General features: G+C 40.6%; 2 protein-coding genes across 24 annotated transcripts in view; both read right to left on the bottom strand.

Moving 5' to 3' along the window:
- Positions 1 to 19,852, bottom strand: part of LOC148057366 (ras-related protein Rab-10-like) — a 30,789-nt gene extending 10,937 nt beyond the window's left edge. The window contains exons 1-4 of one of the 3 annotated variants that reach the window (XM_087754199.1): positions 19,603 to 19,849; positions 13,285 to 13,345; positions 12,057 to 12,195; positions 4,676 to 4,765 (exon numbers count right to left, since the gene is read on the bottom strand). In XM_087754199.1, coding sequence (XP_087610325.1) covers positions 4,676 to 4,765; positions 12,057 to 12,195; positions 13,285 to 13,345; positions 19,603 to 19,771 — 459 coding nt within the window. In that variant the 5' untranslated portion in view covers positions 19,772 to 19,849. Of the gene's footprint in view, positions 1 to 4,675; positions 4,766 to 12,056; positions 12,196 to 13,284; positions 13,346 to 19,602 lie in introns of all 3 variants that reach the window. The other 2 variants (XM_087754187.1, XM_087754193.1) reach the window with 2 other exon arrangements.
- A 214-nt stretch (positions 19,853 to 20,066) lies between these two features.
- The window catches only part of KLHL14 (kelch like family member 14), a 136,579-nt gene continuing 131,656 nt past the window's right edge, over positions 20,067 to 24,989 (bottom strand). For 19 of the 21 annotated variants that reach the window (XR_015703968.1, XR_015703958.1, XR_015703959.1 and 16 more), the window contains one exon: positions 20,067 to 23,869. The gene's annotated coding sequence lies outside the window, so the exon portion shown is untranslated. The remainder of the gene's footprint in view (positions 23,870 to 24,989) is intronic. The other 2 variants (XR_015703947.1, XR_015703946.1) reach the window with 2 other exon arrangements.

The raw sequence follows: 24,989 nt of genomic DNA, 5'->3' as shown, positions 1-24,989 counted from the left end.
CTTTACAGAAATTCCAAAAGCAGGCATGAAGAATTGGATTTCAAAGTTTTAGTCAAAATATAATAAAGATTATATTAAAGGTAGGAAAAAAAAGTAAAAAAAATGATTTCTTTTCCAAAATGCTATACGAAAATGTAATTTTGAAAATAAAAATGAGATCTGGACTGTTTCTTAAGACAGACTGCTTCATAAGGGATTCTAAAACTCCAGCTGACTGCTATGAACTGGTTTTGGTACTGCAGCAACTTGTTACAGAAAGTTAAGATCATTTGACTATTGTCAATGCAAAACGATGCATAATGGTTCATGAAGAAAAATACAGGCAATTAAAAATACTGGGCTAATTTGAGAAGACTGGTTTGCAGATTATGAAGTACACAGAATCTACTATTAAATATTCCTTTTTTCTTTCTTGTGTCATGTAACAGATTCCTAGAGGCTACCTATGTACAAACTCTGATGAACAAAAACCATTTTAATCATGGAATCACAGAAATCGTTTGGAAAAATAACCCCACTTGAAATAGGACTACTGCCCATACAATATGGGGTCAGCCATGGCTTTGCCTACCTAAGTCTTGAAATCCGCCAACAATGGAGATTCTATAACCTTTATGGGATGCTCTTCCATGGCTACATGACCCTTCTAGTGCAACTGGTCCTCCTTATCGCCAACCTGAACCACCGAAGCCAGGACTTGTGTCTGCTGCCCCTTGCTTTTTTGCCTGTCTCTACTCTTCTCAGTAGAGTCTATTTCTGTCATTCATGTAACTACACTTCAATTGCTGTAGCCCAATAACTGCTCCTTAGCCTCCTCTTTACCCAGCTCCCTCAGTTCTGCTCTTGGATTACTGGTACTAGACCCCAGTAATCTTTGCAGCTGTCGGCTGGACTCTCTGCAGTTTCTCAACGCCCTTCTTGAAATGGGTGAGCCAAAGCTGGACACAATATTCCATGTGGCCTTGCCAGCACTAAGGAGGGAGGGTAATAATCTCCCCAGATGTACCATCCATTATCCTTCTAATGTAGCCCAGCATGCTTTTAAGCAATGAGAGAACACTGTTGACTTATATTCAAGCTGGTGTTCATTGTAACCCGCTGGTCCTTTGCAGCAGGGCAGTGACTCATGCGTGGGATTATTCCATCCCAGGTGTAAATCTCTGCACTTCTTACTGAATTTCATGATGTTTCTGTTGGCCCAGTTCTCAAGTTTATGAAGGTCCCACAGAATTGGTGTTCTCCCATTTGGTGTGCCAGTCACACCCCTCAACCTCATGTCACATGCAAATTTCCTTGTATCATCAGCCAGATCACTGATGAAGATGTTGAACAATGTGAGCCCCACTACACACACCTGATGTGCGCTGCTCATTACTAGCTAACAACCAGATGCACAGCCTTTGATCGCTACCCTTCGCTTCTGGTAGTCCAGCCAATTTTCAGTCCACCTAATGGTCCACTTGTCCAGGCCCCACCTCCTAGCTTCCAAGTGAGGATGCCATGGGAGAGGGTGACAAAAGCCTCATTAAATTCAAGACATATCACAGCCACCACTATTCCCTTGTCCACACAGTCATTTCCTGGCATCACAGAAGACAACCAGGGTGGTGAAGCATTTGTCCTCTGTTGACTATTCCAGATTATCTTTGTGTACTTTATGTCCTTGGAAAAGGATTTGATGGCAACATGTTCCATAATCCTTCCATTTACTGAAGCAAGGCTGACTGACTGTAGTTCCCTGAACCCTCTTCCTTGCCTCTTTTAAAGATAGGTGTCATACTGGCATCTTTCTAGTCAACAGGGATCTCTCCCAACCACCATGATTTTTCAGAGTTGACTGACAGTGGCCCCAATGTTATTGGGTAGCATTTTCAGCACAATTGGGTGAACTTCATCATGATGTCTGTAGATGCATCCAACTTTCCTAAGCAGTTTCTAATCCAATGCTTTCTCACTGCTGGCTGACCTGCTCCTTCCCAAACCATGCCAGTACATGCAGAGGTCTGGGAGCAAGCTCCATCTGTGAAGACCAATGCAAAAGAAAAATAAAATAAAATAAAAAAACCTTGAGTACTTCAGCCTTCTCTGTATCATGTTACTACATTGCCTACTATACCTATCAATGCACCCCCATCTTCTCTGTAGGTTCACAATATTGGTCAAAGAAGATTAATGTACATATTATTCCAGTTCACCTTGCATACTGATAAGTATTGTGGCAAGCAAGTCCTCTAAAAACGTAGCTAGATGGAAAAACCCCCACAGTCCAGTGTTAAAGCAGTTGGACATAGGAACACAGCTTTGGCTACTGCCTGTCATAAAGAAACTGGAAAGGCACATTCAAAGAATTACTTTTTTTTTGCTTTTGGGAGCATCTTGAATAGATCCATAAATAAAATACCTAAATACATTTACAAACCTATGGGAATTATGCTACTGGGAAAAGTTATTTATATTATCCTTGAGAGCAGTTTGGAGATCTTGACTGAAATAAGCTCCTATCTTACTTAAAATAACAAAATAAGTAATGCCAGTATCTATTCCAAGGTGAAATTTAATTGTAATTGTTCATTTCTTTTAAATCAAAATATACTACCTCCTAGCAAAGTGCTGCTATGATTTCTTAGTGTTGAATCAGAGATGTGTCTGAAATATTCCTAGGACTGTGCAGAATTGATTTTTTCATTTGTATTGTACCTGTAAAATCAGCTTTGAAGTTAGGCACATGAAGACAGCAAAAGCAAAAAAAACGGAAGAATATTTTACTTGGCTTTTTCTGTTAGAAAGATTTGATAGGAGAAAAATGGCCACATTCTACCAAGTCATATAACCTTCAACATTTTTATTTTTCAAAGAAAAAGATAATGTTCTTGGGTGGGTGGAGAGGGGGGTGGAGAATCCCAAGAAGGCTGAGTTCAAACTTTTCTCAATGTGAACAAAAAGCTATTAATACAAGAAAATACTTCATGGTGTTAAAATTAAATAAATCAATTTCTAAGTGATCAAAATTATATAATTACAAAGGAAAACAAAAAAAACCCCTCAGAATTAAATTAGTCTATGAAGTGGCATACGATGGCCACTCAGTTATGACAGATTGTTACAGAAATGCCAACATAGATGATAAGATTCCCAGGGAATCTAGGGGTCTGCTCTGCAGGACTCTGAGCAGAACAATACTTACAGCTCATACTCACAGGGTGATACGAAATATGTAAGTATGAATTGTTATGTGGCAGAGCTCGTATCAAGTGGTTTTCCCCTCTTAATAAGGATATTTTCTTCTTCGGAGTGAGAGGACAATTATTAGCTCACTCTCTGCTAATGGAATCTTTCTCCAGCTGGTTCAGTCAGATTCTTTAGGGTTTGTAAATCATGTTAAAAGAAGAAATAGTATAACTGAAGAGTTGCCTTGCCTCAAAACACAGAAGAAATCTAGAAAGCAGGCTCATTAGTGAGGAGGTAATGATTTGTTTCTGAAGAAAATACTACATTAAGAGAAATTCTGATTGCATGGTTAAGTACACAGAAGTCAGAAAGCGTCACGGTTAATACCATATGCAAACCCTACTACTGCCCTCTTGTGCACATGCATCCAGTGACTCTAGATTTCTGACAGTGCATTCTTTGAGAGAGAGTATACATGTATTTATCAGCAACCTTATTCCTTGTACACAGATATAGTACGTTAACATTGAAAGTGTCTTGCATATGAACAAGGAACTTTCCAAAGTTTCTATTTGTAATCCTGTTGAAAAGGTGACGCTATTTTTTAAAGTTCCCTAATCTGGGGTTATATAATTGCAAAGAAATTATCAGTGTTCTTTTCTTTCAACACAAGACGTCCTGCCTGACTCACCATGCCTGAAAGCGTAACAGAAGGGCTCATTCCAAGTTCCAGACAACAGATGCATACAGTTTGCAGTTGCAAAATTTACTGGTATGTAGGACACGCTCTCCTGCGACATTTAGTCATTATCACAATTTCTTCCACTGTAGCATGGCTCCTGCATTTCCTCACTGGTTCTCAGCAACAGTAATTTGCCATCGCCTTTAAAACAGCACTTCCCACTTAATACCAGTTCTTTCCCTACACATGGTCAGCAGGTATAAACTATACTGTAGCCTCAGCTGTACGACACATACACAGTTAGATCTAGGGGGGCTGGATGTTCCCTAAATCTATCTGTCCAGTATTATTTAGGGCTATTCATAGACAGTGCAGATCACTGTGCACAGGCTGCCAAAATCATTCTTTATAGTCAGGCTGTAGCAAAAAAATCATTGATGGGTGGTACCAGAGAAATCATGCAGAACGTATTATGCATTACATTTTAGTTTTCCACGTTAAAACAGTACTCTGAAATGCAGACTCAAATATTTTTCGTTTTAATTCAAAATATAAGATTTCTATCATAACACCTAAAATTTTTAAAGCACATTTTAACCTTTAAAATAAAAATCAGTATTCTAAAGAGATCAGCTAGGAGTTAATTAACGTATTTCTGCTCATATGTTAAAAAACCCCCAACACTTCAGAACTCCACAACTGTCCTTCTGGAGCAATTCCTAATAGAATTTTTGGAATTCAGGAGATTTTTATGATTTTCGGTGTAACAGCTCACAGTCACATACCAAGATACTCTGAAGAACCCAAAGAAAGTACCAATGATACCTTTTCTCCTTTCTGTTTTGGAACTACACGTTCTGACTCCTTATCACACTTGTTGCCCAACAGTATTACGTCCACTTCATCACCTGCTTTCTAAAAGAGAACCAGCATTAGTAAGTGTCAAGTAAGAAAAAAGCAAACAAAAGCCCTTCACCTTCAGCTCACACTAACCTTCAACACTTTATGTGCTTGAAAGTAAAGGCTAAATTCTGTCCTGACCTTTTCACATGTGGAAATATTTTCCATCAGTTACTGGGATTTGGAGAAAAACAAGACTGCAAAGAGCAGAGAAAAGCCACTTACAAGTGCAAGGCATAATTTCCAACCCCTTTCATAAGATATAAAGTATATGGTGCACGGGCACCATCTTCTGATGAATGGTCCATCTTGAGGCTTTAAAGTGACTGGAAATGCCCTGAATTCACAGACGCTGCCCTCACTAAAGTAATGGGTTCATGGTTTAGCATATGAGCCAGGTCTACATCCAGCACTCACAAGTAAAAAGGAAGGAATTTGCTGCACCTGAAAGAACACCTCTCTGCTTCACTTTTGCACACAGACAGTAAAATTACATTCAAAGTGTTCAAACTCAACATAAAAGTTTGGTTATTCCAAGACACTCGGAAGAAGGAAGAGATTTTCAATGAAGTAAAATTTAAAAACCTCACTGATTTCAAGAGGAAGACAAATCTAGCTTTTTGACCTTGTCTCCATACTTCGTTCTATTAATCCAGTTACGTACATGATGACTGTGAAATGCACTGGGTGCTTTACATCAGTGTTATTTTAAGATGAGCCATTGTAACTATACATGACTGGAATAATGACAAGGAAAGGGAACAGTTCTGCAACAGCACGTGGATTTTGAAAACTGACATTTGTAGTGAAAATCATAATATTTAAACCCACTTTTGGTGCTTAAATGGAGGAAGCTGAGGGTCTCAATCTAGAGACAATTAAAGCTAACGTGGTCTGACCCCATGGCTTATATTCTGGAAGTATGTGCTCACACAGCTTCTCTGAGGACTCAGAAAGCCCGGTCTCAGGCTGCAGATCACTCTACAAGGGCACTGATGAAACCTCTGATCTCTGCCAAAGTTTCAATTTTTAAAACTTTGCCATGAGACAAAATCAGGCACAATCCTCCTCCCCAGAGCTTACACACATGCACATGGACACACGTCCCTCCCTTCAGAGAAATGCAAAGAAAAACCTCCATTCATTAAAGGATGAGAGAATCATTATTTTTAGTCTGTTTGCACTTTTACAACTAAGTTGCCTCATTTGAAGGGTACAGCAGTAGGCGCAATTTATTATTAAGGAACGCTATTTAATTTTTTTTAATCCACTCTCATTTTAGAGTCAGCGAATCTCATTTCATACCCACAGCTGATGCTTAAGATAATGTAGTATTAAAATGAAGTAAGCTCAACATAAGAGTACAAAGTACAGGCCTAAAATAATGAATCAATCTAACCTGGATTAATAGACCAAAATGTTGGTTATTTCAGAATGCATTGGAGCTTTACTCATTAAGGTCAATGGCTGTCCTACATAAAATCACATACATCAGTCCCTAAAATAGGGTAAATAGACAATTTAATCTCATCACATAATCAACTTTTTATTTGGAAGAAGACTGTATGTAGCTGAAGGTTTTACAAGTGACATTTGACTTTACTCTGAAGTAAAAGGTCAAAGGGAAATACTTGCATACTGTATGTACAAAACCATTAAATTCATCCTGTAACTTTATTTCTGTACAAACAGCACAAATTTTGGCAGTAGAAATGTTCTTTCTAAACAGCTTCAAATAATAACAAAATTTAAAGGAGGTTAGAGGTACCAGCCCTTTCAGTAAGTATTTATCAGTATTACCAATCACTAAGTATTTATTTCATCAAATAACTATTATTTCTGCATCAGTATAATGTAATAATGTATTTTCACTTTGACTGGATCCTCCACCAAAGCACTGAAAGTACTCCGTTTTTAAAGATGGTATCTTGCAGTTTCTTGCTTTTAGAAAACTAAAGGCTATACACCAAAATGGCATCCATTTTAAATTCTGAAAACTGATTATGTAGATGAAGTCTTAAAAAATTAAATCAATATGACTAGGCAGAAGTTTGACCATGTGCTCAGTTGGCATAAAAACTGCAGAGGTACACTGATTTGAATTGGCCGAAAATATGGCTCTTCAATGCTTCCAAAAGCTCACTGTGTATTTTCATCCTCTTTTATTTATAGCTCAGGAATAAGCTTTCCAAATGCAAAATCTATAGCTAAAAAGAGGATGGTTATTTTACAGTTGTTAAGATGCTATTATGCAAGTCAGCACTGACTAAGCTAATAGAGTCAGGAAACATTTTTTTTTCCCATGTCATGGAAAAATACTATTAAAAATGTCATCAATTTCATCAAGGCAAAAAGGAAATTTTTTTTGATAAGTGAAAAAAAAAAAGTGTATTGCTTTGGTAACTCAAAAATACATCCAGATTTTTGTTTCACTCTCCCCAGTTTTTCTTCTGGTTTTAACATTTCAAAGTTCATGCTTTACTGAAACTTAAAATAAAAATAATCTGTACTTGGAGAAAACCTAGCCTATTTTTTTTTAAACTTCCAAAAAGGAACTATCGGCACTATATTTCTCTCAAAAAATTGGAGCAGAGAGATTTATTGAGACTGACCAAGTTTTCTGAAGCATTTGGCAGAGCTTGGAGTCATCAGGTTTTGGCAAAAGGGTTTTTGCCCCACCGGATTCCCCGGCAGCTGGATCCGGCGGCAGCGGGAGCCAGGCTGCTGTGATCGGTGGCCACAGGAGGGAGCAGCGCCAGAGCCTCAAACGCAGCGGTGCCACAGACCGGACTAGGAACACTGGACTCTCGCACCATAGTACCATGGTGCGCTTTAGCAGCGTGGCTCTGACGGGAGCCATCCATCCATGCCCTTCACTAGTTACTGTGCTGCTCAACTTTCATCTAGCCCATGCACCCAACCAGGTAAATACCCAACTTGCTGCTTGACTACGGGGCTATTAACAGAAATGAAAAATGAAAAAGGGAAAATAGCTTGCTCATCCCTTTTGTATGCAATTTGTTTTTTTTTTTTCCAAATGTTAGGTCTTGTTTTCTGCAGCTGTTCTCATTTTGCAGGGAAACTATTTCACAGAAGTGCCGTGAATTCATGTGAATATCAAAAGTAGCACAGACACCTTTATTGAAAGAGAACTATGTCACATTTGTACGTACACGTTATTCGAAGAAACTTTTTAAACGGTGAGCACAGGACACTACCGTGAATGCCTGGCCTCAACCTTCCCTGCAGCAAACTGACCGTGATTACCACCTTGTTGCCACCTTCATGGCCACAGCAGGAGACTAGCACAATGAAAACCAGTCCAATGTATGTAAAAGAAAAATATATCAAAAGTTTTTGGAGACTCAGATGCCATGTGTGAATCATGGAGTGATTTGGGTTGGCAAGGTCTTCTCGAAGTCATCTGGTCTAACCCCCTACTCGAAGATGGGCCAACTTCAAAGTCAGGTCAGGTTGCTCAAGACCCTGTTGAGTCAAGTTTTAAGTATCTCCAGATCCTCTCTGGGCACCTGTTTGAGCATTTGACCACTCTATTGTGAGGAACTTTTTGCCAATATGTTAGTTGGAATCTTCTTCAAAACATCCTGGAAAGAACTGTTTTCTGCAAATGGATTTTGTACATGGTTACTTGTATTTAATTTTTGAAGGCCAAACAGAATCAGCCTTTCAGAACAGCTGCATGCAATAGCTAAAAGCCATGTCAGCAGACAAGAGGAACACCACCTTAATAAACGGGACATGACCTGCAATCCTAAAAATAAAGAATGGTTTCAGGTTCTAAAGTAATTTTCCTGCAATTATCATGCTCCTAATGAGTGCATGACAAATCCAATATACCTATATTGGATTTGTCAATAATATATATATACCTATATTATATATAATATAATATACCTATATTGGATTTGTCAATAATGTCCTAAGATATTAATCTATGAGTATATTTTTCTAGTAAGCTTTTTAAGTAGTCAAGTTTCCTCTAGTTCTGAATACAAATTTTACAACTATGCAGATATGGCAGCATATTTGTGTCTTGAATTTCCATGAACAATAATTCATTTTTAATAGGAAAGTTGCTGTATTCCACACTTAAAATAATTGAAATACAATGAGTACATTACTGGTAATCTGATTGTAATAGCACTGACTGGCCAGTTTTTATAAAATCAATGGAGTTTTTAGGAATGCTATATTGCTTAGATTGTTATTTTCAACTGTTGTAAAAATGGCTTAGCACACTGAACAGATCTTTAAAAAGCTTTCTGTTTAAAATCTCTATGTACAAAGAATTAAAAAATGAGAGTGTAATGTAATAACTGAATTGTCTCAAAAAATCCTGTTTGATTGGTTCAGGTGCAAACTTTACATTACCTATTAGTCTGGTGTTTAATGAAACCTGTATCTGTTTCCCTTTTTAAATTTTGTTTAATTTTTCTACACTTGCCTATTTTAAAGGGTGCTGTAGCAACAGCCACTTTGATACTGGGCACTTGTGGGGAATTAAATACTGGTTTGCATTCACAGACCAAAGTAAATGCAGGGAATGTCACCAACCTCCAGTAAGTAATTAATTTTCATGAAATGCCCTGTGTTTCAACAGTTATTGCTTAAAAACATTTCTTTTGCAATGAATGGCCCCATATATTTTCACCAAGACACTTCAGAAATTGATACCCCACTAGGACTAAATTAAATTTTTTATTATTATCTAGCTCGATTACAACACTCACTAATTTTTGCTAGTTTTGAGATTGGTACAATCAATCATGCAATTTACATTCCCAGAAATTGTTTTAAATTGAGTATTTTTCCATTTTTAAAATTTTAAACTAACAGAGTACCTTCAGGGGTCAAGATTAAACAATCTAAATATTAATACCTTGAGTATGTTTACACGAAAGCTTTTAAGTGTCACGAACAGAAAGCAGGCTTGTGCGGGTGTGATTTCCTGATTGACTTGAGCAGATCTAAGCCTGCATGGTGGCTACAAGAGCTAGTCCCATCCTTCTCTCCACCCTAGCCATACAGTCCTGATACTTTCTTTGTGTTTATGGTTGTGCATTTTAGCCTGCTGAATCAACCATCCTGTTGATCAAATTAAAGATGACAGGACAAAATGACCCCTTTGGAGACAGTGTGAAGATAGATCAGTATTTTATATATAAATTTATACACACAGATAGATATATGCATATCTAGAGATATATGTAAAAATGGATAAATATGGATAATCTACACTTTTGGCTTCAGATAACAGTAAACCAACTATCATATTGTGTGCTGAGTTAAATCTTAGCTAATCATGAAACTGTACAACCAATGGCATATCTAGACTTTTGTGGGTTTGCCTAACAGGAGAAGGGCACACGCTTTTCTTAACAAAGTAATAAAGCGCGTGTGTTAGTTTGAAGTGTGTGCAGACAGGACAGTAAGAATATTGTATCATCGAATCTCCTTTGTAACACATTACTGAAGTTAGGCTCTGTAGCCACTAAGACTTTTAAGATGGCTCTAAGGTCAAGGATAATGATGTACTAGGTCACCATAGTAATGCTCTTAATACTGAGGTAATGTAAATGTAATGTTTTATCAAGACTATAAGATAACCTATGTATATATCATTGGATATATGACCATGCGTAGTTCATTAATTCATCCGTATACTGAAGCTGTGAAGAGAGAAAAGGACGCATTTGATGGTTTTATTTCGAGCTCGCTTTCCCAAGATGAACTCTCCCATCCATCATGTCATATTCCTGCCAATTCACAGAGTATTACAAAAACTGGCTGAGTGTTTACTTGATTTTAATCGACAAAGAGCACTATCTTGCTTGGATTCTTACACAAGCATACTAACTTCTACAAGCATTCTAACTACAAGTTTCCGTGCTACTGCTTAGGGCAATCTCATGGCTCTCTACAGCTTCCTGAGGAGGGGAAGTGGAGAGGAAGGTGCTGAGCTCTTCTCCCTGGTACCCAGTGATAGGACATGTGGGAATGGTTCAAAGCTGCACCAGGGGAGGTTTCGACTGGACATTAGGAAGCATTTCTTTACTGAGAGGGTGGTCAAACACTGGAACAGGCTTCCTAGAGAGGTGGTTGATGCCCCAAGCCTGTCAGTGTTTCAGAGACATTTGGACAATGCCCTTAACATGCTTTAACTTTTGGTCAGCCCTGGAGTGGTCAGGCCATTGGACTGGCTGATCGTTGTAGGTCCCTTCCAGCTGAACTAGTCTATTCTAAAACTCATCTGCCTCTTCCTAACAGAGAACACATCAAGAGAGACCTCGCTATAAAGACTCAGGGTACAGGGTTACAGGCAGCTGAATGATCTGATGTCTAAGGGCTTGCCCGCTCCTCCCTCCCTGGTTCCTCCCTCACATTGTTCCCACACGTTCTTCTCCTGGCCTTCCTACTCCTACCTGTTTACCTTGAACCGACTCCAATAGCTGTCAAACCTTTCTATGAACCTCTTAAACTCACTGATGGAGCAGAAAACTGGTTATGCTGTTAGTTTTCCACAACGTTAGAAAGTCAGAGTGAACCTCAGAGGGTTCTGACAAGCTCCAGAAGCAGCACAGTGGGAGCCAAGGTTCAGGAGCAGGAAGGGACGTGGGAACACGCTCCCCGCCTGGCAGCCACGTGCTGCCGAATCACCTCCTACGTCACATGAAAGCGCGTTTCTGGCTGCAGTACCACAAGCAGCTGAGCTAACCAAACAGCTCACCGCCACCAAGAAGGGATTCTCCTTTTCCTCCCCTAGTTCCTCCCTCTTGAAACCATCCCCTCAAAGGGAATATCCAGCAAAGACAAAGAGGATGTTTAATTTCATTTGTTTCTTTTGATTCTTGGGATGAGGTAACTACGCTAAAGTAATGATATTAGGAAAGGGAAATCACTGGCTGTGATATGGAATTTTGACATGGAAGCCAATTAAAATCCTGGGATGAGCTTACAAAGACTGGCTTGTGCATAGCCACACCAGTGACAAAAGCACCATAACTCAGCATGCGCAAAAACGTATTGGAAGCTATGTTTTAAAAGTACTTCGGAAAACGCTCCTGCACCACCAGGGGCTTCTCCTGGATAACCCACGCTGTATTCCAGTTTTGGATAACAGTAATCCTACTATCATACTGTGTGCTGAGTTAAATGTAAGAAATTCTGGTTAGAAACATACAGCTCAAGAAACAAGAATAAATCTCACAGAGTCATTTAAAACATTAACTGCAGTAAATCATTAATTACCTTCATTAAGAGACGAACCACTGTTAGATATATTTACCTCATGTATGTCTTTCATCCAGCTTGTTATACTTTGAAAGCTGTCCAGATTTGTGATGTCATATACAAGAACAAAGCCTTGTGCGCCACGAAAATAGCTAGTACTAAGAGTATGGAATCGTTCCTGGCCAGCAGTATCCCTGAAAGAAATTGTAAGAAATCACACACGCACAAACAAACAAACAAATGATCAAACAGCAGAACCCCCAAGAAAAGTCACTTTATTTTAAGGAGTATTGTCCAAATTTTCAATGCTGTACCCTTACATGAAAAGAACAAGAAAAGATAAGGATGAGAGAAAATCTGGGTGCCAGATACAGCAGTGAAAGAAATACACTGGAAATGTATTCTGAATAATACAGCCCTACTAGGGAAGATAAACCAGTGGTTGAAGTCTAAGTGTAACTTTAAGCCCACCATTGCTTCTTTATATACGTAACCGTTACGACCAGTGCAACTCAGGTGATAAAAAATCTGGGGTACAAGCACTGCAGGAGTCAGATGACATCCCATATTCTGACAAGCCCTTTGTAAACTGTGACACAAACAGTAAGCCGGTTTAGATGGAAGGTAGGTTTTGGGAAAAAGCCATAAAATACAGGGATGCAGAGATTCCTACACATAATTATGCCTTAAGAAAGCTGTAAACAAGTGTCCAAGACTTTTGTATTAAAACCTGAGATGGAATAACTGCAGATCTAATACTGGTCAGATAATTCATGTACAGAGTTACTCCTTGACAAGTTAAATACTGGTAAATATAGGTAACCTCCAGTATTGGATGCCTGGAGAAATGTCTGTCAGTAGCCCTATATAGCCTTTAGAAAAACTTCAAAAACAGTGTAAATTCCCAAAGATTCATCTTACCAGCTTTCTCTCAGTGACCCTTTTGAACATGCTTTTGATGGGTAATGAAATGTAAAATTTTCTTGCTTTGTCACTTCCCTCAATGTTCCTATACAATTAAATATACTTAATATAGATCGTATATCTGCGTTGTTTGTATGCTGCAAGTTAACAATAATGCTAAAGCAACCTAGCGACAACCTTCTTTTTAACTTACATTAGTTGCTGGAAAAAATATGCTCCCCTAGGCCAAATTCAAATTTTAAAATGACCTAGTAGGAACAATTGCACTTTAGGAAGACACACAATTAAAAGATTATGAGATTTTTCATGCTGTAATGTAATTTAGTTGGCTCTCATTTGTGATATAAATTAAAACTTACCATATTTGAAGTTTAACTCTGGTATCATTAAACGTTACTGGCTTTACTTTAAAATCAATGCCTAGAAGAAAGAAAAAGATCTGTAACATTTCTTATAATAACATGGATTCCCTTTGAAGATTATATCTTAGCTCTAGTTATCATGCAATTTTGAACAGAAAGTGAAAAGGAACTATATCAAACAAAGAATAACTAGCCAACCTTATACATTCAAAATGGAAGTTGTAAAAGGAAATTATTCAATGGTGAAAACAACTATGTGCCAATACATTACACAAATACAATAGAAAGCAATGCCAATACAAAGCAATGGAGGGGCAGGGCAAAGCAGAGGTGCAGATACTCTGAAACTACATGCAGGTATTTCCATGAATAGGTAAGTGACATGATAGCAGGTTCATGGCCTATGCACAATACTTGGCAAATATATTGGTGATTTCAGTTGTTTCCAGTTTCATCACAACAGCATAGCAGCTATGAATGCGGAGGTAGAAATGCTTACAAAGCTGTTACATGCCCAACACCATTTTTCTGTCCTTACTTCCAAATCCCTAAAAAAAAAATCTAGGGTTACATGAACAGGAACAGGAATAAGCTGTACTAGTTAAATGCAAAGACAAACATACACTGGATTTCATTCAAAATGAAGAGGATTGTCTCTACAGGCTTAATCACTGTGTATCCCACATCCAGAGTGCTAATGCTAAAATCAAGCACTAGCACTTGAAATCAGCGCAGAATGTTTTCTCTACATACACTACAGACCTTTCCTCAAAGATACGTTTGTCATAACTTATAGTTTCTTCCTTTATTATATTATCAAATTAGTACTCCAAATGTGGTAGATGATACCTGGATTTATGGGCTGTTGAAGCTCCAGTCTTAATATTAGAATCTGCCAGCTATCAGCTGCTGTCTTAGAGAGATGCATTGCCTCAGAGTTAACCATTTTTTTTTCCAATTACTTTATTGCTGAAAGTTGAAATACCGTTTGATAATTTCTCTGCTCATTTTTCTTCCCACTGAAAAACAATAAGGCTATTTTTGTCTATTATATTAAGTGAAGTTAAGGTGACATTGCAATAGCTGGCCATACTGCATGGTCAAAATTCCATGAGGTCAAAATATGGCTACTTAACAGAGTGGCTTTTCACCAGTAGTAATGTCATTTGAAAGAACTAAACAGATTGAAAAAGCACAAAAATTTTAAGTTAATACCATTGGACTGATTTCTGTAAGAACCTGTCTGCCAAATTACTTTATCAAAGGAAAGCATCCATGGCAGTAAAGCAAAAATGCAGTAGAGGAAACACTCCCTTCCTTTTTACTGATGGATGTATTGTGCACAAAACTTTGACAAGTACACTCTCACATGCATGATTCCAATGCTATTAACATTTTTGTGTGTATGTGGTAAAACAGTTTAGGTGGATTTTTAAAATTATGATGATAATCATGTCCTTCACTTGATGAATTTTTATTGAAGCTCCAATGGAAAGGAAAGATGAAATAATATAATTGGTATCTGTAATTAATATTACACAAAGCTTCCTTGATGGAATTAATAATGTCAGATGGAAATGTAATTTAAGTCAAATTTGCTCATGTAAGGTGAAATTCCAACGTGACGGGAAACATTTGCTCCTGAAATTCACATGGTTTTGTTTAATTATCTGTATCACTCTCTACAATTGATGTTAGAGCAGTTGAGAGGGACAGAGTACGCACTGGGAGGCTGGAATGTCACTTTCAAATGGTGCACTGGGAATACAGCAAAAAATTATAACCCAGCCGGGGATTCCCAGACCTATAGGAAACAGTTCTTAGTTGACATACATTTTAATAATAAATTGCTAGAAGCTTTTTTTATTTATAAAAAGGGAAGCAGAGTGCTGAATCAGACTAAAACTTAATCTAAATTAAAATAAGACTTATTGACTTCTTAAGTCAACTTCAAAATTTATTGACCTAAAAGGTCAATGAATGTTAGTGAAAAACAGAAGTCAATATGTTCTGCATGCATGAATTGTTCACGTCTTTATATGAAATTTCCAGCAAACTTAGCAAATTGAAAAGACAGAAAAGAAAAATGAGAAATACAATGCCAAAGACAGCTCACAGATTTCAGATGCTTTTAGGCTCATGTATTATACACTATGATCAACATAACAAAGCGACCATTGATTACCGCTCTTGAGATGTATGTTATTTGAATGCAACAGCTTGTACTTGCTTCTTTTAAGTTGTCAAATAAAACCAAGAAGGGGTATGCTGGGTACAAGTTCAAATTCTAGTTGTTATTTCCAAGTTTTATAGCCATGAGATTAATGTCTTTTCATTCCAAATAATAAATATGCCCATATTAGGACTGAGGGACCTTAAAGACAGTTAGGTGTAAAAAGCATCAAAATAGTCAGCCACAGGGGAATTCAGCTGTGAATTGCCCCTCTCTTCCCTCAGTATCTATAAAATAGTCTTTGGCCATCTGCGGAAGTCCTCTTCAAAGAGGTCTTTTGCAGCTGGCCTAGAAAATTGCAACACACTTTTCACCCCAATACAGCTGGCAAGTTCCTGATATAAAAGGCTCAAAAAAATATGTCTACCCAGAGAAAATGCGAGTTTGAGCAGCTTAGCAGGATGCAACAGTGACAGCACGGACAGAGAGTGGTACGTGCCCGGCTGCAGGTTCTACCTAGCCCACTTACTGTCATACAGCGTCTCCACCTCTGCAAACAGGGAAGCAATTGCTATTAACTCCTGTGCCCAAGCTGGGCAAGCGCCCAGTGAGATGGTGTGGGTTGAGTTTCCACCGTGTTACTCCTACCCATACTTAATTGGTGCATTACTTGAATCGGACTCTTTTCCTGTACATGTCAAGGAATATCTGAAGTGGAGTGGTATCTGAGCGGTCACCAGCACTGATAATTATGGTTTTGGTAAGAAAAGCAACTCATGGGATAAGATGGTTTGTTAGGAAAGTAAGAAAGAGTGACAAAAACCCCAGCCTTGTAAAAAAAAAAAAAAAAAGAAAAAAAAGAAAAAATAAAAAAATAATTAAGACGCAGATTACTATTGGTGTTGTTAACACAGGACATGTTTACTTTCAATATGGTTCATTTTTGTTGATTACTTTATTTTCTTCTAAAGCGAGTATCAGGGAATCTACACGGACTTCACTGCTGGTTCTCTTATTCATCGCACATTAGAAGCAAATGTGTAAATCACTTGAATTTGCAATGTCACTCTTAATTAATCTTTTTTTTTTTTAAAATATAGGTATTAAAAAGTAAAAGTCTCCTTTTGAGGAAAAAGTCAAAATAAAATCATCCTTTTTTTTTTTTTTAAAATCCTGAAGCGGGTATTGCACCACTTTCAACTATGACAGATTTGGGAGGACTCACACCTCTACAGAAATGTTTCTCACAGACAACGTGTGCTGCAGGACCACAGCCACCGTAATACAGCAAAATAACAACCTCCAGCAAACTAACAACCTCATAGCCTGTGAGATCACAATCCTGTTCATTTGTATACAAGGAGTTTTTTTGTTCATAAACTTTCTCTATGGTTTTATATACAATGCCATTGTTTAAACAAAAACATTTATTCTTTATTCATAATACAATGCATCCGCCTTATGATGCATATAAGTTTAATTAGAAAACTGTAACTGCCTATAATTTACCCAAACTGTGTAATTGAAGAGGAGGAAGGGCACCCAGCCTTCAGTGTTTAAGTGCTGCATAAAAAGCTTTCAACAAAAATTTACTGTGCATTTTTTTTTCCATAAAATACATAATTTTAGAAAAGTTCACTACTACCGGAGCCTACTACAAAATGGTTTGTTTGTTTGTTTGTTTTTCCCTGCAATAGCACTAGGATTTTTCCTAGTAACACAAACCTGTGATTCATGATGACACAGAAATGAGACTTTCAACAACCTTTTAACTTCCGTGCCTACGACCCTGTGCCACTAACGAAGGTGGTGGCACATGATTTTGTCAAGGAACTCGGATGGCTGAGAGACCGCACAGCCTGGATAATCTTCCCTCTACTCAAATCACCATTCCAGCTGGACAGGTAGGGTGAAAAATCAATTAACATCAGATGGGCATTCAATAGGCTGCATGATAGATAGGGATCATTTGACTGAGCTTGTATGAAACAGGCATCCGGATGAACACAGTTATTTGTTTTGACGGTGTCACGGAAGAGGGAGAGGACATCACAAACAGAAAGAACATTGCATTATGTCTTCTTCCCTTACACCGTTACGGGCCACGACCTATAGGCCATGCTCTCGGTTGTAGCTGTCTTCACGAAAAGGAAACTTCCACTTCCAACATTACTCTTTCGGAAGCCACCACTCACAATCCCAGTCGTTTTAAAAGTGTAAGCTCTAATACACCTCCTAAGATGGAATTAAATGGAACACGGTAGTTCAGAAATAACTTTCAAATCACATTCAAGTAACAAATACCACATTTGGATGATTCATTCACATTTCAGATAAGCATTCGTTTAAAAAGTTTTTAAATCTCTCCAGAAAAGGTTTCAAGAGCAGTAGTAAAACTAATAAGGTTAATCTCAGTCCATAACTGTCACAAAACTCTTTTATCTTAACTATTCCTTAAACTATTTCAACCCACAACCTGGAAAATACATTCTTAATATCATCACCATACAAGAGATTTTGACTCCGCAGTGGACTGAATTAAGAGTAAAAGAAATTGTGTCTCAAAATAATAACGTCACAGTCAGGAGTCTATGGTCCAATATAAAATGCATCAACAAAGCTGATGTTTATTTTCACGGTCATTCTTTGGGACACCTTGCTAAGACTGGTAACAAGCTGCCTGTTTATAAGCATCAGTTTCACAACTTTACTGCTAGTTGCCTTCTTCCCTTTTTGTTCGTGTTCGTTTCAGAAGCTGCTTTGCAAGAATGGGCAAGAAAATAAAAAGCGGTTAAAGTTCAGCCATTCTCATGTGGGCAGGTCAAGTCATCTCATGTACATTAAGTATTCCCTGGACCAGCTGCTGCCACAGCTACTACCTGTTATTTATTCAGTTAAGCCAACTCCTCCCACACTGAAAAATGTATGAAAGACATGCATATTCCAAATGCAGGAACAAAAATTTCTTGTGCATACTTTAACTTTTTCTTCAAGAGCACAGAAAATGAAAAAAAAAAATTCTTACACACACGCAAACTTTTAAAAATGAAAATTTCCCCAGCAGAAACTGGGAAAATCTCCACAGCAAATCAAACCACCGCACCCACGTTACACGTTTTCATGCTGAAGACCGGGTTTCCAGGGTGTGGACAGTCAACTCGCTGTTCCCCGTGGCACCGTGGGGCTGGCGCACCACGGCAGCGGGCAGGTCCCCACCGCCCCCCACCTGCAGAGGTGCCGGGGGAGGCGGCATGGTGGTGCAGCACAAAACCACCTTGGCCTGGCAGAGCTAGTTATTTCCATCACAGCAATGGCTCTGCTTTAGCAATCACGCACGTGGCTACCTACAGGAGAAGATACCTTGGCTTTACACCGTTAAAATTCTTACCACGAAGTTAAATCCCTTTCTAGCATGAAAGAACGAGCATTTTACTGCTGTCTGACAACGCTTTGAGGTAGGTATCGTTTTCTCTGCACCCACACCAGTGTACGGCAACAGGGCCTCCGTCTGCAGCCGTGGGCAATAACAAAGAGTAAGAAATAAGTTGTCGTCTTAACTTTAAAAAAAAAAAGAGTAGGTTCCCAACGCCGCAGAAGAACAGCAAGGGCAGTGTAACAGCTGGCACAAAGAGGGTCTGGACCCAGGGTGACATGTTTTGTGACACCCTGCAAAGCCCTGCAGAGGTGTAAGTTGCCAGACGCGGACACACGCAGCCGTTTAGCGGAGGGAGATTTGACATCTCCAAGGCAGGCAGCGCCGAGCTGCCGCGGCCGGGGAGGCTGCGCTGCAAACCCGCACCGGCGGCCTGCCGGCCTGAGGGGCGGCCGGGGAAGACGGGACGAGGAGCGGGAGAGAAGCGGGCGCCCGGGCCCGCTGGGACACCCGCCGGTCCCCCGGGGCGTGCGGCGACCGCCGGCGTCCCCGCACAGCCGCCCGCCAGCGGCCGGCGCGGCCCCGCTTCGCCGAGGGCTGCGGGGGCCGTGCGGCGGGACGGGGGCAACGGGGTAGGGGGCGCGGGCGCTGAGGGGCGGCAGGCCGGCGGGCGCGCCCGGGGGACACGGGCAGGTGCCAGCCCGGGGGCTGCGGGAGAGCGCCGGCAGGGCCGCCCGCCTCGGCTCCCCCCCGGCCCTCCGTCACTCACCGATCGTGGCCAAGTAGGAGGTGGTGGGAGCCCCGGCGGGCGGCGAGCCGGGGTCCGTGTACCTCCGCACGATGGAGGTCTTCCCCACGCAGGTCTCCCCGGCCATCACGATTTTCACCAGCAGCGGCGGCTTCCCCGCTCCGGCCTGTCCCTGCCGCTGCCCCGCCATGGCGGGCGCCGAGTGCCGGCCAGGCCGGGCCGGGCCGGGCCAGGCCAGGCCGGGGTGGGGCGAGGCGGGGGCCGCAGCGCCGCGGGCCGCCCCGCTGCGAGGGAGCAGGCACCGCCCCCGGCTGCGGTGCGGGGGTGCCCAGCGGCTGGGCCCGGGCCGGGCGCCATCGCCGCCGGCGCCCGCGGGGCCGCCGCCCCCCGCCCGCACAGGTGGGGCGGGCCGGGCCGCGGGGAGCCCCGGATGGTGCCGTGGCCTGCCGGGCTGCGGGGAGCGGGGTGAGGGGGAGAGGGCTCCCGGGGACGGCGAGTCGGCGTTTTAAACCGGTTCCGACAATAAAGCATCTCTCGGGGGGTTTTTTTGCAGTCTGACCAAATGCTGGCGTTGTTACGCCGGCCAAAAATCCGCGCACGTGCTGTAGAACACACGAAACCGGTCAAGCTCTATATTATTTAATTCCTATGATTGCTAAAAAGATAAAAACTGAAACCAAAATGGTTGAGGTGAGGTACTGCCGTGCTGTTAAGCCGATGCTGTGGCCTGCAGCAGTCCCAGAGCCATCGCCGCGGCCGTGTCTCTTGTGCTAATAACGCACCAGGGCGCTGCTCGCCCGCCCGCTCCAGACTTGGCCTTGGCTCTCCCTTCGTGGCCACCGACGGCGTTGAGATGACGGCCGCCCCAGATGATGACGGCCGCTCCAGATGATGACGGCCGCTTGGACGCAGCGTCCATCCCCGCACTGAACTGTGCGGCGGGGCCATGCTAGACCTCTTGGGGATCCTGCGCAGGCCTCCACACACTGCGCTTCAGCCGCTGCCCTGAATTAGGATTGTGAAATGATGCAAATATGTGCTTTTTTTCATGAAGTTTCATCAGCGGGGAGCAAAGAGGGAACTTTCACAACCCCCGTAGCACTCCCCCCATGAAGTACAGAAATAAACAGTCTCGGTTCTCATTACTTCCTAATGTTAGAGACAGAGGAAATAGGTTTTAAGAATTTCCTGTTTTTCACTTTTGATTTCGTCTCCTCTGACAGTCAAAGTGGCCTTAATAAACAAAAAAATGCGTATCTACAGTGTAGACTTGTTGCATGTATGGATGGATGTTTTTTACCAGAATCCCACATTGTCCAAATTACAAGGCCCTTGGCCATTTGCCGATGTGCACACTGAACTCATCCAGTGTCATAAATTTAGGAATGGGATGTTCTTTGAATTAAAAGTGCTAATAGACATTTACAAATATTTGTGACTATCTAGGTCTGTGGTGACTCCTCGCAGATTTTGGCGTTTTCAACTTCAACTGTTCAAGCAACTCCTCGATCAATTCATGTATCAATCAATTCAGTAGATGCAGCATACTCGCTTTTTGTGGAGGACAATTTATGACTCAGTTCCACCTAGCACAATCCGGGATGTCCTCTTATCAAGGGCCAAGTATTATTTCAGGCTTATTTCCCCATCACCCCACTCTGAACCACACACCAACCTGCACCTCAACGTGCCAGTATCGGACTGGTTAGCCACAAACCTTTAGGGCTTTGTGGTGGGAGATCTTCAAAGGGTGGCAGCAGCTTGTTTCTTGATCAGTGCGGTTTCCTTCATTGCTGGAAGAATGAGAATTTCTGCTACGAGTGGGGAAATAATTGGTAAGAAATGGCTGATAACTACTGAGTTAGCTGGTCTTTTTAGGAGTGATCTCTGAGACGTGACTGTCTAAAAAAGCCAATACTGCCGAAGAAGGCATCGGTCAAAGTGTTTCCGCTGGGGACAGAGAAATGCTGTGTATTGATAAGACTGAGTACATTCTTGAATGATGGTTGGTGGAAAAAGTTGACCCTACAGGATGCTTTCAGCTGACACAATCATCTCATGAAAGCATTTGGGGAGCCCTTCCTGTACAATAAAGCTGCAAGCGTGTGGCTTGCTTAGTTTAACAAAGGCTAGGAGGGAATATGATTACTGTCTATCAGGGATTAAACAATAAGGAGGTGAAAAAAGCTGCTTAAAGAAAAGGATAACAGAGTGAACAGATATACACTGACTACAAATATGGCTGAGCTAAAAATTGTGAGATTTCTAATGATATTTCAGAAAATTCTTGCAATTGAGGTAATCGGGAGAAAAATCTTAATAAAGGCAGAACAAGATGAATTTGTTAGGGAAGCTGTAACCGCCTGCAATGGGGAAGGACTGGACTTCATAAACCAGAACATTTCCTATGAGAAACATCCCCTGCTATCTCAGCAGCCCTGTGAATTTCTGCTTCCTCATGCAGAAATTTGAAGCTACCATCGATTATCCCAAATCTGAGCGATGACGGGGTGCTAGCCTCTTCTGGTAGTTCTCATGGATCAGGCATCTTCTGGTAGTTCTCGTGGATCAGAGATGACAATGTGTATGGGGAATCTGTAACACTTAGGGATAATCTAACATTTGCAGCAGCGGACGGATGTCTCCAGCCAGCTGTGAATCAATCCTGCTCCGGTCCCTCCATCAGTGCGGCTGCAGGAGCGACGACAAGGCTGGTGCTCCGCCCTGTAGGTGGATGCTCTAGCATGGGCCTGGTAGACGCACGCGTGTGAGCAGCGCATTGGTTTACAGAGATGCCATAAGACTTTGTCTTTATTGTGGAGCCTTCTCCCGTTCCCTGCTCTGAAGCTGTTCTTCACAGAAGAGCTTTCTTCAAATGAGGGCAACACTGCAGCTGCCTACGGCAGTTAGTTTTAGGAGATAGCCTGGACTGATGCTGTTAGCAATGATGCTACATTAGCTCAATCTTTACCCTCTGTTGGCTGTCAGGCCAACCAATTTAAATTAAAAGGCTCTCCATAGTATTTTGTACATTTGAGTGTTGATTTATGAGCAATGCGCAAGGCAGGATTCTATCTAATTTCTTAATGAAACTCCAGATGCCCAGGGTTACTGCTGCTGTCAGTGAGTTACAGTATCACTTTTCTCATACTGCTATCCACAAGGGGACAGTCTTTCCATCTCTTACCACTGACTAAAACCATTTAAATGTTAGCTCCTTGAAAAGCTACCATTTAATGAATGAAATTTAATTTTTCTTTAAAACATGCTTCATGCTTTATAAAAAAGTGCCAGATCTTTGTAAACTATATGATGTTACTGTATTTACAGAGATAATCCTAAGTAAAGTTAGTTTAATGAAGCTAATGACTTGAAAATAATGACTCTGCGGCTAAAGACAATCAGTGCAAAGCAGAAAACAAAGTTTCCATGATGTTCATTGAGATATCCCTGGAAAAGGATGTCTTTGCCTCTCATTCAGCTTTTTTGATTGCTCACTTCCATTTCTTTGACTCTATCATTCCAATAACATGATAAATAGTAACAATAATAATGACACAATTTTAATACTATTTTAGTGGGACACCTTTACATTTTCACAAACTGAAAAATGACTACAATTATTAGAATTTAATTTTATAAAATGTTGGGTTATTACAACATCACATTGATTTTCATTGAATACTTGTAAATTATTAGTGTTACTTTTATGGATATGATACATATTTGCTTCTTATCCCAAATGTTCAGTTTAGGAATCAGTTAGGGTTACTGATGAAAACTGTTGAAAAGGGATTGCGGTGAGGTACCCATTGTTTATAGCTGCTCATGGCCTGGTTTGGAGTTGTAGGGGCTTTTAATTTTATTTTCCTTAATAATAGATGTCATCATTATTTACTGAGTTAGCTTATTATCTTCAGTTATAGTATCCCTTGATACCTCTGGATTCAAAGACACATTTCTGACCTACTGATAAGGAAGACAAATGTTAGCAGAACAAACTGTAGTAATCCAAGCCTTCCATCAGGGGTCCTGACCCCTTCAAAAACTTAGAATTGAGACCAACAAGAAGACCAAGCAAGTGTTGCCCTCAGCCCTGTCTCAACATTGTTGCTCTTGGACCCACAGAAGTTGTTAGCTATGAATATTTAGTAATTTGCTAGTAAAATTGTCACTCAGCAATTTTAAGAACAATTTTTTTAAAATGAAAAATATTAACAGCTCCCACATCAGTGAAGGTGGTCTTTCTTCTGCAGCTCCTTTTGCAAAGTACGTTTTTTTTCAGAATCTGGAACAGCAGAAGGAATAGCTGTTTTAAGAGACCATACTGACTGCCATCTGTATAGTTAATAAAATCCTGATTATACCTGAAGTTCGCTCAGAAAAAATTGCAACATTTATTGCAGAGTCACAAATGTTATTTTTTCCCTTAGCTTGAGCCTCTCTCATCTCTGTTACTGAAATACCATTACACTGTAAATGAAAACTGAAATTTCTGGAAAACCAGACTTTTGACCTGTTCTAGTATCTGCGTGATCTACTGCTGTCAGTCACTCGCTGTCAGCCTTGCTAACTGAACAGCCTGAGAAGTACAAGCTTTAAATACATATGCTTCTCCCAGAGTCGCTTTGATTTCCCCGTTACTCAAAACTGTGCTTTCTTTACATTGCTGCTTAATTATCTGGTCAATATTTTCAAAATTGTTATTCAGTGTTACATTTCTAAATTAATATACAGGAACTTAAAAAGCTGCACAAATGCTAAATGGAAACTGCTGGACCCTCAGAAATTTAGTAATTAATTTTGTCTCCTACATATAGCTTTAGAAAATAAGACATTAGAAGCTAATTCTTTAAAAGATGCATTTACCCTCCAGATATTTCATAAAGATTACTCTAATGTGTTTTTGTCAGGTACAAATGTTTTAAATATTCTACGTGCTAGGTTGCCCATAGTTATCTGTGCGGAGGGGAGCAATGAGACGACGTCTTTGGGCAGGCAGTTACTGACCATGGGGAGTGAACTCGCAGAGACGCTGTGCAGCCCGGGTGAACACCTCCAGCTGCACGCTCGGGAGTTTCCGCACTGCTCAGAATTGTTTCAGGTGTCTCAAGCCCTACATGTACCTCTTATTTATATGATATTTGCATTTTTTTGCCATTCAAAAGCCATCAGAATGCACATAAAACCAAAAAATGATGAGAGTGTAGTCTAAGGTGCCTCTCATCTAAGCGGACAGTTACTCTGGGAGAAAAGGAGATTAGGTTTGATATGACTCATCAAGGCTAGGTTTTCACCTCTGTGTGTTTACTAAAAAATATTTATCCCAGTCTTTTTGGGCGTTGACATCGGGCCACTTGTCTAAAATTTTGCAATTTCACTCTTAGCCTTTTTTTAGCTATATGCTT

Source organism: Nipponia nippon, unplaced genomic scaffold (assembly GCF_047370975.1).
Source record: "Nipponia nippon isolate SJK-2023a ecotype South Korea unplaced genomic scaffold, ASM4737097v1 scaffold_1, whole genome shotgun sequence".
NCBI classification, from domain to species: domain Eukaryota; kingdom Metazoa; phylum Chordata; class Aves; order Pelecaniformes; family Threskiornithidae; genus Nipponia; species Nipponia nippon.
The sequence above is the reverse complement of the archived record's forward strand: the minus strand, read 5'-3'. Positions and strand labels throughout refer to the sequence as shown.